Source organism: Engystomops pustulosus, chromosome 5 (genome assembly GCF_040894005.1).
Source record: "Engystomops pustulosus chromosome 5, aEngPut4.maternal, whole genome shotgun sequence".
Taxonomy (NCBI): Eukaryota; Metazoa; Chordata; class Amphibia; order Anura; family Leptodactylidae; genus Engystomops; species Engystomops pustulosus.
Genome location: NC_092415.1, coordinates 58,387,756 through 58,405,229, shown reverse-complemented (window position 1 = coordinate 58,405,229; position 17,474 = coordinate 58,387,756). Strand labels below are relative to the sequence as shown.

Genomic DNA, 17,474 nt, shown 5'->3' with positions numbered 1-17,474 from the left:
CAAAATGTGTTAAAAATATATACAGCCCCATTCTATAACTCTTACCCCAAGTTCAGCTACAGATGCAGAGGGTGCATGAACTTCTCCTATTCTGCAAACTGTTAGCTAATTATGTTCTGCAGCTCCTTCTACATTCTGCCTTCAGCTAACGGGCTGCAGGGGGGGGGGGCACAGTTGGCTATATTTCGTAAAGCACCTAGAAATGCAATTCTGGTGTCATTTTAAAGGACACCTGTCATCAGGTCTCTGCCACTAGTCCTGTCACCTCTACCTGTTGGAGCAGCTCACAAGGATCCCATCCCAGCCTTTATCTAGTTATTTCATACATTAATCATTGTAAAATCATCTATTTTTTATCATGTAAATGAGGCTGGTCACATGGTCAGAGGCAGTGATGTCACCCCTGTTACCCCTCCCCTCTCCTCCCCCTGCTCATGTCTGTGTGTGATGTATAGTAATGTATAGTTAGTGTGTGTGCTGCATCTGCTGACATGCTGCATCCTCCTAATATACAGAGACACAGACATCAGCTACACATGAATCTGACATGTTCTGCTGTAACATGGCTGCCTGGAGCTGTTGTATCTCTCCTATACACACACACACACACAGGCTGCAGGGGGCGTGGCCACCAGCACCAGGAAGCACATCATTATACAGCCTCACATCATTATACAGGCTGTCAGTCAAGCACTGGGGGTGTGGATGTGCCTCCCACTCATGAATAGAGTGGACAGCTTGAATATGCTAATGCTTCATTGGACATTTCACAGGTCATTTGCATACAGCTTTAGGACCTTATTGCTTAGGTTTACAGGCATGTAGAGGGAAAATAAAGGGATAGAGGCAATGCTCTCTAATGGCAGTGTATGAAAATATATTTAGTTTAGGGGGGTTATTTTGCATGACGGGTTCTCTTTAAACAGGAAAATAGATTGTTTATGGATGCTTCACAGAACCGAAGATCTCTACTCTTAAAGTTGTATTAAAAAAAAAAAAGATTTTTTTTTTATTATACAGCTTTCTATTTCTGAGATTTTTAATTGTAACTTTAAGATTGAATATCTCTGGTTCCATGAAGCATCCACACACATCCTGTTTAACATGTGTATGGATTGTGTTTGTAGGTGCCAGGGTTCTGGAGATATAGCCATTTGGAGTTGGCCACTGTCAAAGGATAAACATCCTTTATGAACGGAGCACGTGCAAATAGGACGTATATAATCGTATCTCAGGCGTGAAAACCACATATTACACTGCCTGAATGGAACACAAACAAGTGGGTACTGAGTTTGATGACAACAGAAGGCATATAGTTTGGAGATGTAATGAGAGTTGTGACAATCGCAAGAAAAGCATACAGGTGGGATATTTGTTTCCCCCCAAGACATGCACCATATATTTTATCAGTTTTTTTTTTTAAGGCTCCTTGCACACGACAAGCGCAGAATTACATGACTAAAACAACGTCCCTGTGAAACAATCAGTTTGACACATGAGGACTTGCTTACTAAGGGTCCGCGGATCGCATTTCCACCGAGGTTTCCGACATTTTCGGAGATCGCGCTGCTGGGACAGGTATTTAGAAGCGGCTCCGGCCTTCATGGACATAAATCGGGGGGCGGGCCATCGGACGTTCCGACTGATTCGGACTAAGCGCGGGATTTAACTTTAAAATTGTGTCGCAAGACATGCCCTTACATACACAAGGGAGGAAAATGGTGAACTACGGTGGACTTGATGGGGGAAGCAACACGTTCAGGAAATTGGACAATGCACTTTTGGGAACTCCGGGTAAGTAAATGTAATACCGGGTAAGTAAATGTGCCCCATGGTATGCTAAGAAGGGCAGGAGTAGAACCTCCAATATAATTTGCAGTTCGGCAGTCGGCTCATGCACAGATATATGGACTTGTGCGTGAGCCCATAGAGGTGACTGTGGACACGTGCTAGCTGTTGCCATTAGGGTTAGCACATTTCCCAAATTATGAAAATACCACGGTTAGCACGGAGAAGTCTCTCTCATATATGTATGTACGGTGGCTGTGTCTGATCACTAAAAAAAAAAATCTGCCTTTTAATTTTCTTAATTTGAATTTTTTTAAGTAATTAACTTTGTTTAAGAAAACATTCTATTTATTTTGTAGGACAAAGATGGAGACCGTGCAGTCCATCATGCAGCCTTTGGTGATGAAGGAGCTGTGATCGAGGTGTTACATAGAGGGGGTGCAGATTTAAATGCCCGAAATAAACGCAGACAGACACCACTACATATTGCGGTGAACAAAGGTCACCTGCAGGTTGTGAAAACGCTTCTGGATTTCGGTTGCCATCCAAGCCTGCAGGTAAATTCTTCATTATTTAATATTTTTAAGCACAAATTTTAAGCACAAGTAGATCAGTGTTTCAAACCCTGAACAAGTGAGAATTCTTAATAATTGTTTCTGGATTACGTGAAATCTTGTCAGACATTTGGGAATTTTTTTCTTTCTCCATATTGTATGGAAAATGATATGCATAAGTGGAGAGGCATGATAATACAAATCCTTGTCTCCTTCCACTTTACCGTGTGGCATCTATTCTATGTTATTAGTAATCAGTACTTCTGCACCATTTACATCCATGACAATTTTATGTTTCTATAATTTGGTCCGTGTATTCCGTGAGTGGTTGTGATCCAAAACCAAGAGATTTCCACTCAGTTGGTGTTTCCAATCCACTTCTAGTTTGGCTTTAAATTCGCTAAAAACTTTTAAAAGTTAGGCAGAAAAAAACTTCACTGACCAAGCACTTCCGTGGGCGGTAATTCTTGTATCATTTATCACTATGACGCCCATAGTACTGTGCTAAGCACTGGGAATAGTTTGAGAAATCTAGCCAGCGCAAGGTCTGTGATTGCCACACTGGCCACGGTCCTACCTATTACTTATCATTTCATATGTCTAAAAGTTGAACAGCCTGGCCTGTTGGAAAATTTGTCCCATAATGCGACCAGCTGAAAAAAACTTTATACTATGTTCACATGGTCAGTTTTGTTGTAGTATTTATTGTGGCTAATAATCGGTTCTTTTTTAACATTCAGGGTTCGGTCACACGTTGCGTTTAAAAACGCATTGCAGCAGCAGCTGAATTAAACAGCTTTTAATGCATGTGTTTGTAAACGCAACTGTTAATGTGATGTTAAACGTTAGTGTTAACAAACGCATTAATTAACGTGATGTTAAATGTTAGTGTTATGTAAACGTTATGATGTTTTGTAAAAGGAAGTGTTAACAGCTGTTTAATTGGGCAAATCTCTCCAGCTGTTGCAATGTGTTTTTATGCGCATGCATTAAACGCTACGTGTGACCGCACCCTGAATGTTTCCTTTGTATTTTTCTCTTAAATTTGTTAGTCATTGAATAGTTTTGAAGTTCTGCATTTTATTTTCTAGTACTATTTTCTTGTCACTTTTGAAATAATATGAGATAATTTAGTCTATGATCTATCTAGTTCATGTAATAAAAGAATGTTGTTTGATTAAAAGGATTCGGAAGGTGATACTCCTCTACATGATGCCATCAGCAAGAAACGTGATGATATTTTGGCTGTGTTGTTAGAAGCTGCTGCTGATGTCACCATTACAAACAACAATGGATTTAATGCCCTCCATCATGCGGCCTTGAGAGGAAATCCCAGGTAATGTACCATTTATTTTTTTTTTCAGTAGAATTCTTGAAAGGTAATCCACTTATGTTGAGATTTAATTTATACGCTGAAAAGGTGATTAACTGCAAGAAAAGTAACATACCTTGTTATAAGTATTGTGATATTGTTTGTAGTGATCTTATGTCATCTTCTATGTCTGAACAGAAGATATGTTAAATCAATTTACAAACTGCTGACACTGTTTGTATAATGTAATTGAGCTGTTGACATTTAGAAAGTTTTGCTGGTTTACTATTCAGTATAGTGGCTCATTGAGGATGCCTTAGGATGTATGAAGTTAATGGATTGTCCATTTCAATAGGGGTCCCAGAAGGGCAGGAATATTAGTTATCACTGTCTACCCCAAGCCCTGTACAGACTACTAACTCACATGTCTGACCAGGCTGGGGTTCATTCTGGCCCTGGAACCCCCCAGAGCAGGGCGACCCAGAACCCACAAGGTGAGTCTGGGTTTGCGCTCTGGGTTTTTTATTTAATTTATTTTTGGGGGTTGGCGGCATAATGCTTCAATTTTTTTTTTTTTTTTACTTTTTCTTTTTAATTATGACTTTTTTTTTTGCATTCCCTGCTTTTGTTATATATAGATCACAAATAACAGTGATCTATTGGTAACACCTTTTTGGATCACTGTTATCAGTGATCTGTAAACAAAGACCTTCAGGGAGGATGCACATATCGTCTTCCCAGCATGCCTCACTGTATGCAGGAGGTGGTGTGACAGGTGACTGATAATATTCGCTCCCTGTCATAGTAAAAGATTGGGCTGTTACATATACGGCTCGCTCCTGTTAATGGCTCTGTGTGCACACTGCCATGGGGATGGGCAGAGCTCCTCACCGCTCCAGCCTGTGGCTGCTGTAGAACATCATGTGACCTGTGCTCCGGTCACATGACCTTCTGTCGGAGCCAGACGCTGGCCTGGCGGAAGGAGGAGGGGTGGCTTTACATTACATGGCCGGGTGACGGCGCGCAGCAATCAGGATCACAGTGAGCATCGGCAGTGCTTGGAGCTGGCAGCCAGTTTTATAGGGTAGTAAATTAGCCTCTGCATTGTGCATAGACACTTGTAGAGGCATTCTCTGCTCGGGATGGGATTAAAAGTGAAGTCTGCAACACAGTTTTGTTACGGGGGGGTCAATCCTGCATGCATCTCATTTCTCCCCAATGCATTCCACACCAGGTCCTTCCTAGTGTAGAATTATGTTACTAGAATCTGTGCACTGATTATCCAGGAAACTTTATTTCCAGCAAGCCCCTCCATGCCCACTTTTAAAATAAGTGTCATGGAGGTGGCGAGAGCGGGAAAGAGAATTTCTGGAGAGGTTTTTGGTGCCCTATGTCACCGACTGGTGGTAAGTGCAATTGTTCAGGCTCATCCAGGTTCTCTGGCATCTCTGTGCCAATGATTTTATGCTGTGTAAGCAATTCGGTCATCCTACATTGTGTTTGTCTGCTGATCACTGATTGGGGATTGAGTATGTGAATGCACATGAACAGGGACTTTTACATTTTCAGCCATCAAGACTTGTGCCATGCAGTCTATGCCTCCAGCATGCATAGTCCTGAGTAGATGTGCTCTTGGGCCTATACAGCTATAGCCCACATCATTAATTCTGTGGTTTTTGTGTGTGGGATATCACAATCCATGTGCATGACGTTTCCATTACATTATAAAAACCTGCAATGTGGTCATTGTTCTGCTACATAAAATACCACTGATCAACTACAAATTTTCTGAGAATAGGGATTTATGCAGAGAAAGGTAAAATAATGAACAAATGCGAACATATCCAAATGCTCGATAGTCTGCAGGTGTCCAGTGAAGGTAGTAAGCAAGTGCTTTTGTTGCTCTCTTGATTTTTATATACATTTCTTCCTATAGGCTAGGTGTAACTTGCTTATAAATGTGATGAACCCTTTCTTTGTGGATTTGTAATGTATAGTTGTTTAGCATGGAGGTTGGCGAATCTAAAGTCTATGAACAATCAAGCAATCCAAGCAGAGATGAGATACGCACACTTCTGCTAGCAATGCTATAGAGCATTACGATATTTGTATATTATCACTTGTGATTCCCATTCTCCTATCTGACCTATGGCATTCTTGGGGAGGTAGTGATTTACTTTGTGCCCACAGACTACACGCAAGATGAATTGGTTTGTGTGTTTTTTAGTGCATTAGAATGACTTTAAATAATAACCTTCATTTCTGAAAGTCTGATGGCTGCAAGTGCCATTGGGTGCCACAGCCTGGCCTCATTTTACATGTCTAGTGAAAATCTGTGCTTATAGGCTCGTGCTTATTACGTGCTTATTATGCAACCTTTAGTTGCATTGTTTTTCATGACAGTGACATAACAGCACACTGAGGGAGATTTACTATGGTGTAGAAGGGATGTAACAAGCCCCTTTTAGACAGGTTTGTCAGAATTCTGCACGCCACTTTGGAAGTGTCATTCGGCGGGTGGTGGTGTAAACGTCCAGGCCTGCGCTATTTCAGGCAGACCTGGTCTAAAGTCATCTGATCTGGCATCAATTTATTCCAGAGCCTCTAAATAGATTCGGGCTGCTTGATCCATTTGTCTATTGATCTTTTCCTTCAGTTGTGACATCTGATTTGTATGACCAAGAGAAATGCTTAAAGAGAATGTATTGTCACTTTTTTCTGATCTGTTTATTCTTGTAAAATATTTTCTTTCTTTTTTCTGTCCATGAATATGGCGGCTGTGTCTTGCCCTGAGCTCCAGTGACTTCATTTGGTCGTATGCTTTACAGCTGTCACATGGCCATAGGCATCAATAGTTTGGAGCTGACTCATTGAGGTCTATGGGGAGTTTTCGGGGAATGATCTGTGTAGATAGGAGGCCTAAATATTAAGTGACATTGTACATAGTGGAAGCAGTGATTGCATTTTCTATAGCACAGTTATTTTCTTTTGTAATCCATTTAGTGGCCCTAGTGAAAAATGCAGGATATATTACTTTTTATCAAATGTAGATATTGCCATGGTGTGTTTTTCTATTAAAAAAAAATCAAAAATGTGATAGTGGACACCTAAAGTATTCAGGAGAGGAACACTGTGATAGACCAAATTGATAATTGTAGAATTGCACAGTCCATATGTATGTCCTGAATGTTACCGGAGCCACTCTCCACCCTTGTTGTTTTTAAGTAAGCATGTAATAATGGATGTCTAATGGGAGTACTTATTGCTTTATGGTGTTCAGCATTCAGTCTAGTGCACACACACACACACGATAAGGAGGTTATCAATTCATCTCATTTACTGTATTGTGGTAGTCACATGTTTTGTAATAACTTGGAATTTGATATTTCCAGTTGTTTTCTATGGCATTGTATTTTTTATTTTATATTTTCCTGTAACTTTTGTTTCATTCGGTGAATTGAATTGAATTCACTTGTATGGAATAGTGCTATGTATATCCGCAAAATATCTCCATATTTCAATTTATTGTGGTCAGACAGATGCTTAAAGGATGCTAGCCTGGTTAATGGCGACCGGCATAGCTATTTAACATATGCCCTGGGGGTTTCCCAGTGTAGGCAGTAAAGGTAATCTGCAGACACCATGTGAATAGAGCCTAAGTACATATGTGTTGCAAAGATAGTTTCATCCAGGAAATGTTTAGACCCAAGAAATGTCATTGTTTTACATTATTACTAACTATATAACCTATAAGCATTATATATTGTTCATTAATGTATGCAGAGATCAGAATTATAAGCACTAGAAATGAATGCACATAAGGTAAAATACACCAGTATTAATGCCTAGTGGCCCAGTTAAAATGCTGCTTACACCAGTTATACACACAAGTCCTCTCGTAGAAAAAATTTTTATCGATATCAAACCTTGTTAATAAATTGAAAAACATGGCTGCTGTATCATATTATTTATTTCAAGAATTTATTGCAAAAATCAGGCACCAGACATAATCCACACAGAAGTCAGACATTGCATTTAGATGGTAATAATAAGTCAAAAATAGCAAAACATAGCTCCACTGCAGCAATTTTTTCTAGGTGACAGCGTTTCTTGGTAGTTGTAGTTCTCAATGCAATCCTACAGCTGGTTGAAGGGGACCAAATCCATTGAAGAGGTGATTTGGTTCCATTTTACCAGCTTTAGCAAAGCATTGCAGCGGCGTGTGAGAGAAGCTACACGAGGCTTCATCTGGAGATGTACTGTACGTGCAGACACATATAGGCTTTGATGGTCGCGGCAGGGAAAAGAGAGAGACTCTATATATGCAGACTGCAGTATCCAGACGTAAAATGTATGTGCTGCGAGCCATCTCTGTAATAGAGCCGCGCTTGCTCCATCAGTAATAATACATAGACATAAGATACATCTATATTATACATATAGGCTTGAAGTACTGTATGCAGTATAATGGGTATAGTGCATGGGGTGTTACAGGCACTAGGTGTCTATATTACATAAAATGAGAATAGTGCATAAAGACTTGGCTTAAGGCATGGCATGTCTTCTGTAATAGGTGATATTGGATATCCCATCTATTTAGCATATGAAGCTGTGACTGTGACAATGTAAATGTCTATTTCATACTAGTCCTAATAGAAACACAGCAGGTGCTGCCTCTCCCCAAACTGAGCAATAAAGTCCCCACTAAAACCGGCAGCTATTTATACCAGTTATATGTGAACTCTTCTGCAGATCCAGCTGCTCAAGTGAGCTCTTGGATGGCAATTCATGTTCACGCATTTGCCATATCAGGGCAAGAAAGGGCCATGGAAAAAAAGCACTGCAGCATTTGATAATGTCAGCATCTGTTCTGCGTGTCAGTCAGGCGTCTGAAATGTTTGAGTTACGACCATGTCAGCACATGCTCCCGGTTCACACTGTACTGGGTATAAAAGGGAACAGCTGATGTCAGTGATGGATGTGACATTCTAGAATGACTCTCTGCTCCTCCAGCCCCAGGTCCTGTCAGTTCACTGGGCCGGACGTCTACATGCGGCACCTCATTGCCTGGACACGCATGTTACTCTCTGCCACCCCAATGTCTGCACTTTGTCCATTAACCCCACATTATGTAAAGACCCTGGTAGAAATACTATTCATTACACTTTTCAACATGTTTCTTTAAGAAACCTCGGCAAGGACTATTGAGAAGCTTTTATACCCCTTTTAAGGGAAACTTGAGTTTAATTTGTTTTACTCTAAGCTTAACAAAATAATTCTTTGTCAGACGTGCCCATCTGCGTTTCATCAAAGGTACATAATGTCCATTTATAGTTTTGCTTGTCTGAATACTATTGTTTTGATCTGTTTAACTCTCTGACTGCTGGATTAGGCCTGATATGTGTAGCTTACTGCTAGGATTGTAGTGTGAATTGTGCTGGTGGGTGTGATGCAGGCCTTCTAGTTTGTGTCACTGCTGCAGTTTACTGGGCTGGTCATATGCAGAGAGTATGTGTATATGAGAGTATCTGTATATACAAAATCTAAAGTGTATGTGCACATATATGAATGTATAGATAATATATTATGCAGCTGTGTAGTAGGTTTCTGTCTGTCTGTATTGCTTTGTATTTCTTACAATTCACATTTACACATATCTATAACTATATAGAAACATATATACACAATCTTTTTGATCATTCAACTATAATACAAATCTTAAAAATAATAATACAATCTTAAAATAAATATGTAAATATAAAAGCCGAAATATCAGACTGGTAAAGTACACTGTTGTAGATCAAATTGAATAATACTGATACATTTCACAAAACATAAACTTTTCCTTTCTGGAGTTATAAAATCAATTGTGACAGTAATGGAAGCTGGAAACATTACTAGATATTGTGATGGGATTTACCTGGCTGCAATGCTGTGAGTCGGATAAATATTGCAGCATAAGGAAGTCACTTTGTTGCTAGAGGAGTTTGCACCTGCTGAAAATACATACTTCTTTACATTCCATAGCATTGTACGTCCATATGGGTACATAAAGAAGTATGTACTCTGCACAGGCTTGTCACCAGAAGACACTGGAAAGGAAAAAGAACTTTTGCACAACTATACATTTACAGAAGAGTTACATGGGGCCTAATAGTGCTGCATTGCCATGTAATATCTGGCCTATGACACAATGCAGATTAGTATTGCTTAGTAAATAGTTAAAATGGGCACCTCATCTATGTAAAAATATCACATACTAAAATCTCTTTCAAAGACGCAATATTTAAGCATGCATTCAAAGCTATGGGGTTTACACCACAAGGACATTGCTTCTAAACTTCTATGTGTTAGTGATACAGTACAATACAAGGCCGGGTCCACACATGCAGCTGCTGATGCCAGCCCCGGCTCCTGGCATGATTATTAATTAGCCTTGTGACTCACCTCCACCTGCCTCCTCATAGCCGTCAGCAGTCCTTGCCATCTTTATTGATGGCTGCAATTGTTGTATGTTGTCACGCTCACCTAGACCCCCGGCTCGCATTCAGTAATCTCAGAGGCAATGAAATGACCGGAGTGATGTCACACTGCTGGTGAGCTCTCCTTTCATCTGGGTTTCGTGGAATTAGTGTATTTGCAATGCAGAGAAGAGGCTCCTATTTCTAAAGGGTTCTTGCTATTAGCAGCACTATTGGTTAAGGTGTCCCGAGAAAAGGAAAGATGAGCCAAAGTAAAATTCCTGCAGAGCCCTGACAAAGCTAGTGCATGCAGCTGATAGAGAGCAAATCAGAGAGTAGCTGGTGATATAGCACAGTAATACAAGGAAAAACAGCATTGCAGCATTACTATTACAGCATCCACGGTCAGGGTCTAAATAGTTAGCAAACTACACAGACTGCATGCTCTGCAGACACCATCCTGGCCATAAGTTAGCTCATTGTGGAAAAGGGAATTTATTCAGGATCATTGCTCTTTATGGGGGAAAGTCTGCATGCAGAACCTGACATTAGGGGGGGATGTAAAGGTTTGTGAATTGCATATATCACTTTTGTTAATTTCTGCTATAGCTACACATCACTTAAAGTGTTAATATTCCAGCATGCATTATGGTGTTAGTAATGATTAACTATCATTGCCATCTATGTCTAGAACGCCTGAAGCACAGGAGAAGCGTTAGCACATTTACATTAATAGCATAATATGTTATTACTCTGAGAAGTAGGTGGATGGCTGACACTTATTCAGTAGCAGGTTAAAAAGGGCATCGCACAAAAACTCACCTTCTTTAATTACCTATATATATAGCGGGTGCACTGCTGCATTAATTGCAAATGCTTTGCATTAAAACCAGACTATATGCAGGGTTTTCCCATGTGACAAAAAATACATGGGAAGCATAAATTAAAAAGGGGGAAAAAAAACAAGACATATCTTTCCTTGTGTGAAACAATGCGTCTGTCCTTGAGGATTTCTCTTTGTCGAGGATTCCAGATTGGACTGCAAAACACCTCTATTTCTCCTTCCTTAGGGTCAATAAAGCCCAATACGAGGTCTGGACTCCCACTTGCAATTATAGAGCCGAGTCATATCCCCCACTCAAAGGGCACAAGCTAAACTGTAAGAGCTTTATAGGCAGCTAAGCATTTGAAACATGCAATCCCAGGCAAGCGTTCCCTCTAGTGCCTCTCTCTTCCCTGACCATATTTAGTCAACCATAGCAAAAAATAGTCTCTCAGCTGTCGATGGTCGATCCCAGAGCTCTGGGAGCTCCTATCATGCTTTCTGCTTATTGATTGTTCATCCTGCGAGCCCCAACACTGCTTTGCCATTTGTTCGGCTATTTTTAGCCATGCCAAATAAAGCGGTCTCTCATGTTTCCACTTATATTAGCCATATTTTCACAGAACTAGCACTCCTGCTCCTGGAGGCTGTTGTGGCTGTCACTATACTTACACATTTTATAGAGAAACGTATAAGCCGGCACTTCTATGAAACCAAATAATCTGACACCAATAGCATTGTGTAATCTGCTTTATTTTTGTGTTGCAAGTCATTACTTTTATGTTACTCGTACTGTTAAAACATAGAAAATCTCTACCAATTTCTTTCTTTTATTTGCTAAATTGCTTGACCCTATTTTGTAGTCCTTGTAAAAAAAACAAAAACCTGTTTGCTCTGCCCCTCTCACCTCCCCCAGTGGTTGTTAATCATTATCTGATACTTTGTATGCTGGGGTGGAACAGATGGGATTCTTGTATAGTTATAGTAGTTTTCCTCTGTCCTTAAATTGTTCAATTAAAAAAAGCCATTTAAAAGGACAGCACCACCAAAATAAATATTTCTCTTTACACTTCCGTTACTTTTTTTTTTGGTAATTTGCGACTTAAATTGGTTGAGGTGTTCCTCTTATTAAAATAGCTATTTGAGACCCTGAGTAGTTGAAAGCTGCCCCCTTACTATTCCTGAGCATTTTATATTGTGAGCTGAAATGAAGGTGTAATAAGGACACTTTTTCTGAATGACTACAAGGAAATCCTTTTATATGGTTGTCTGGCATGTATGTCCTGTCTAATCTCCTGCCAGTATTGTGGCACATACCGGGTACTCGCTTCACTCTCCTGCCTTATCCTAATTTGACACACCGCAATATCCCATTAGACCAACCAATGGTTGAGGTAGGTCACCACTCAAGGCGGGAAGTGGCTGTTCATTTCCTTTATTGCCAGTGTAATATGGAAGTTAAGATTGGGGGAAGGTTGGGAATAAGTGTTAGAACAGGAGTGGAGGGTTTCCAACCCTTTCTGAGCCTCTTGTTGTCTCTGCTAGACAACCCCTATTAAAGGATAACTACAAGTAAGATGTAATCTGGTGCTGCAGCCATCTATTTAACCAATCAAGTTTGGCCCATACAGAAACTTCTATCCGCGCTACAGAAGATTGCCTTATTCCAGCCAGTGTTGGAAATGACCGCAGTAACTTGTGGCCTGCAGGCAGCTGCTTCTGTGACTTCACAGTTTTGCTGAAGTTAAACTAGTTACACATAATAAAATGCTTATATACCAAGATTTTCTAAGAGTAATATCTGCTGCTAGTTTTATTACTCCATCAGTAAGGCCTTATTCACACACACAATTTTTTTTTTTTATTATGCGTTCTGTTATTTACAAAGACAAAGAGTGACACGGAAGACGTGCCGCGTTCTGTGCTTAAAGCTGGATGCTGCACGGCTTCCGTGCCCCTGTTTATTTGCGTGGGGTACGGCACCGGAGAGATCGCAGCGCTGGACTCCGGGAGGGAACGCGGAGTTAAGTATATGTTAATTTTTTCAACTCACCCCATCCCGGGCTTCCAAGAGGTTTTTATGCCATTGGACAACCCCTTTAAGTCGGACTTATAGACTTCTGTTGTCGTCTGTGATCTACAAATGTGAAAAAATAAGGACAAGCTGCGACTCCAGACAAACGTATTCAAACGTTTTTCTGGGATTGCACAGCATGGTGACGTGTGTGCTCAATGTGCCCTGCACAATGCACTTATATGGAGGCCGTATGCTAGCGGCCATTTGTATGGCTAGCATGGGGTCGCCATATACTTTTGTGTGAAAGGGGCCTTATGGAATATCAAATCTGTGTCTTTACTCAGTACAAATAATATCAATACATGTAAATACTAATGCATCAGTCCTGATCTAATGCTCCTATATCCCCCCCCCCCCCACACTCCTATGGGCTATAAGAATATGTGATTCCACAGCTTTTCCACAACCCTCTGGTTTCTGACGTGTTTTATGCTGTGATTTAGCAGCTGCTGGGCTGCAGCTCATTCTTAGCTTTACAATGGTTGAGTTACGTGCAGGGATAAGGATTTCCTCTGCAGTTTTTTTTCCTGCAGTGTGAATAAGGGGCTTGTATAATTGCCATATTCCTACACTGCTACTGTATTGCACTGCAGACTTTCCACACGTAACCTATGTGGATGCCCTAATGGAAAAACTGGACAACACATACACATGTTAAAAGGAACAGATATGTGAATAGCACAGTGGATTATTATCATTGTAATAATAAGCGCTGTAATACAGAGGGGGAATTTTCTTGTCTTTAACTAGTAGAGATCTGACAGACTCACAAGTTCATTTTTTCTGTTTTCCCCTTTTTTATGGTTGTACATTTTTATGCTCCCCCCCCCCCCCCTAACAAAATTTCCCTGAAAAGCCTATGTTTCTGTAATATCCCAGCCTGCTGTGCTGCACACTAGCAAGGAGGGGGTTAATGGGCACATGGGTGAGATAACTTGTGTATATTTGTCCCTGTCTCATTAGTGTAGGACATGGTGCAGCAGACTGGGGGCTATAAATAGGTTTTAAGCAACTCCTCTTTTCATTGCACTTAATGTGAACGCTTTAGTTAGCAAGGTCCTGGTGTCACTCTGAACATCTGTCATGCGCTATATAAGTGTATTCTAGGTTGTGGGGTTTTTCTACATACTGTATTGTAATGAGAGCTATAGGCATAGTTGCAAGATGTGCACATGACTTCTCTCCTATGTGAATTTATTGCATTTGTGGAATCATTTTTCTAAAAGGTTTTGTACACATGTATGCTCAAGAATTAGCCCTAGGTTACTACTTAACCCCTTTGTGTCTAAGCCATTTTAGACCTTTAGGACCAGGCCTGAGTTTTAAAATTTGCCCTGTGTTCATTATAGGTGGTTATAACTTTGTGATGCTTTAACTTAACCAGGGGATTTTGAGATTGTTTTACCATCACACATTGTACTTCAAAGTAATAGAAAAATTTTGATGAAATCTTTTGTGTTTAGTTATGAACAAAATTTAAATTTGGCAAAAATTTCTTAAAATTATTCATTTTCAAAGTTAAAAATTTTCTGCTTTTCAGCCAGATAGTCCTAGCACCGAACTAACATTTCCCAAATGTCTGCTTTATATCGGCGCAGGGTTTTATGCATCCTCTCTCTTTTCTAGGTTGTTAGGAGGTTCAAAATTTTGGGTGCAATTTTTCTCATTTTTATGAAAATTGCCAAAACCCTTATTTAGAGGCACCTGCTCAGCTTTAAGTGACTTTAAGAGGCCTAAATAGCAGTAAAACCCCATATATCATGCCATTTTAGAAACTACACCCCTCAATGTGTAAAAAATCTACTTTAAGAAGTGTGTTAACCCTTTAGATGCTTCACAGGGGTTAAAACAATATGGAGGTGTAATTTACAAGCTGTAATTTTTTTTAGACAATATATTAATTTTGGCCAAAAATTAAATAGTTACAAAGTATTAAATGACAAAAACTCCACAAAGTTTGATACCCAATTTCTCCCGGGTATAAGGATGCCCCATATGTGGTGGTGACTGCTATATGGGCGCACGGCCGGGCATAGAAGGGAAGGAGCCATTCAGAGCAGATCTGCAATGTCACATTTTACAGGCTATAAAATGTTTATTTTTTGTAATTTGGACATATGGGAGATTATTTTTTTTGTGGATGAGATCCACTTTTCAGGTACATAATTTACGGGGGGGGGGATGCTCAATAGCTAATAATCAGATTTTATTAACTCTTTCTTGGTGGTGGTTAAAAAAATCATTAACTCTTGTTTATGGTCTTTAGCATTTTTTCCGCCGGATGTTCACCATACCATAAAAATAACGTGTTATCTTTATTCTATGGGTCATCACGATTACGGCGATACCCCATTTATATGGCTTTTTTATGGTTAACTTGATTTGCTGAATATAGAGATACCGTATATACTCATGTATAAGCCGACCCGAGTATAAGCCGAGACCCCTAATTTTACCACCAAAAACTGGGAAAACATATTGACTCGAGTATAAGCCGAGTGTGGGAAATGCATTGGTCACAGACCCCCCCCCCCCCAGTATATAGCCAACCAGCCCCCTATAGTATACAGCCAGTCCAGCCTGCCCCCAGTAGTATACAGCCAGCCCAGCCTGCCCCCAGTAGTATACAGCCAGCCCAGCCTGCCCCCAGTAGTATACAGCCAGCCCAGCCTGCCCCCAGTAGTATACAGCCAGCCCAGCCTGCCCCCAGTAGTATACAGCCAGCCCAGCCTGCCCCCAGTAGTATACAGCCAGCCCAGCCTGCCCCCAGTAGTATACAGCCAGCCCAGCCTGCCCCCAGTAGTATACAGCCAGCCCAGCCTGCCCCCAGTAGTATACAGCCAGCCCAGCCTGCCCCCAGTAGTATACAGCCAGCCCAGCCTGCCCCCAGTAGTATACAGCCAGCCCAGCCTGCCCCCAGTAGTATACAGCCAGCCCAGCCTGCCCCCAGTAGTATACAGCCAGCCCAGCCTGCCCCCAGTAGTATACAGCCAGCCCAGCCTGCCCCCAGTAGTATACAGCCAGCCCAGCCTGCCCCCAGTAGTATACAGCCAGCCCAGCCTGCCCCCAGTAGTATACAGCCAGCCCAGCCTGCCCCCAGTAGTATACAGCCAGCCCAGCCTGCCCCCAGTAGTATACAGCCAGCCCAGCCTGCCCCCAGTAGTATACAGCCAGCCCAGCCTGCCCCCAGTAGTATACAGCCAGCCCAGCCTGCCCCCAGTAGTATACAGCCAGCCCAGCCTGCCCCCAGTAGTATACAGCCAGCCCAGCCTGCCCCCAGTAGTATACAGCCAGCGCAGCACTGCCCCCAGTAGTATGCAGCACTGCCCCCAGTAGTATGCAGCACTGCCCCCAGTAGTATGCAGCACTGCCCCCAGTAGTATGCAGCACTGCCCCCAGTAGTATGCAGCACTGCCCCCAGTAGTATGCAGCACTGCCCCCAGTAGTATGCAGCACTGCCCCCAGTAGTATGCAGCACTGCCCCCAGTAGTATGCAGCACTGCCCCCAGTAGTATGCAGCACTGCCCCCAGTAGTATGCAGCACTGCCCCCAGTAGTATGCAGCACTGCCCCCAGTAGTATGCAGCCTAGCCCAGCCTTCCCCCGGTATTATACGCCTGCCCCCAGTAGTATGCAGCACCCTAGCCTGCCCCGTGTGGTATACAGCCCAGCCTTCCCCCGGTATTATAGGCCTGCCCCCAGTAGTATACAGCTTGCCCCAGCATTAAAAAAAAATAATAAACGTATATACTCACCCTCCGGTGGCCCCGATGTGCAGCGCTGCTCCCCCGATGTCCGCACGGCTCGTCTTCAGGCTTCCGCGCCCATCTTCTTTCTTCTGCCGGACGCCGCCATTGCTCACTCTCTCGGCCGGCGCCTAGTATGACGCGCCGCTGCTGACGTCATACTAGGCGCCGCCCGGAGAAGAACAATGGCGGCGCCCTGCAGAAGAAAGAAGACGGGCGCAGAAGCCTGAAGACGGGCCGTGCGGACATCGGGGGAGCAGCGCTGCACATCGGGGCCACCGGAGGGTGAGTATATACGTTTATTATTTTTTAAGTATTGTTAAGTTCCTATATGACTCGTGTATAAGCCGAGGGGACGTTTTTCAGCACATTTTTTGTGCTGAAAAACTCGGCTTATACACGAGTATATACGGTATATTGTGAGAAATGTGCTTGTTTTTGTATCGCCATGTAACAATGGGCAGAACATTTTATATTTTTTTGTTTACAGAGCTGGTTTAGAGCTTATTTTTTGCGGGACAAGCTGCACTTTTTCTTGATATCATGTCGTGGTAAATGTTACTTTTTGATTACTTTTTATGCACTTTTTATGAGGTCAGATGTGAACATTTCATAATATTTGCAAGTTTTGTTTTTGTTTTGTGTTTTTTTTACGCCGTTCACCGTACGGGTTCAGTGACAATTTTATTTTATTGTACGGGTTGTAACGGATGT

General features: G+C 41.8%; 1 protein-coding gene across 3 annotated transcripts in view; it reads left to right on the top strand.

The window, feature by feature from the left end:
• The window catches only part of MIB1 (MIB E3 ubiquitin protein ligase 1), a 62,016-nt gene that overhangs the window by 29,752 nt on the left and 14,790 nt on the right, over nucleotides 1-17,474 (top strand). For all 3 annotated transcript variants that reach the window (XM_072152089.1, XM_072152087.1, XM_072152088.1), the window contains exons 11-12: nucleotides 2,148-2,345; nucleotides 3,527-3,678. In XM_072152089.1, coding sequence (XP_072008190.1) covers nucleotides 2,148-2,345; nucleotides 3,527-3,678 — 350 coding nt within the window. The remainder of the gene's footprint in view (nucleotides 1-2,147; nucleotides 2,346-3,526; nucleotides 3,679-17,474) is intronic.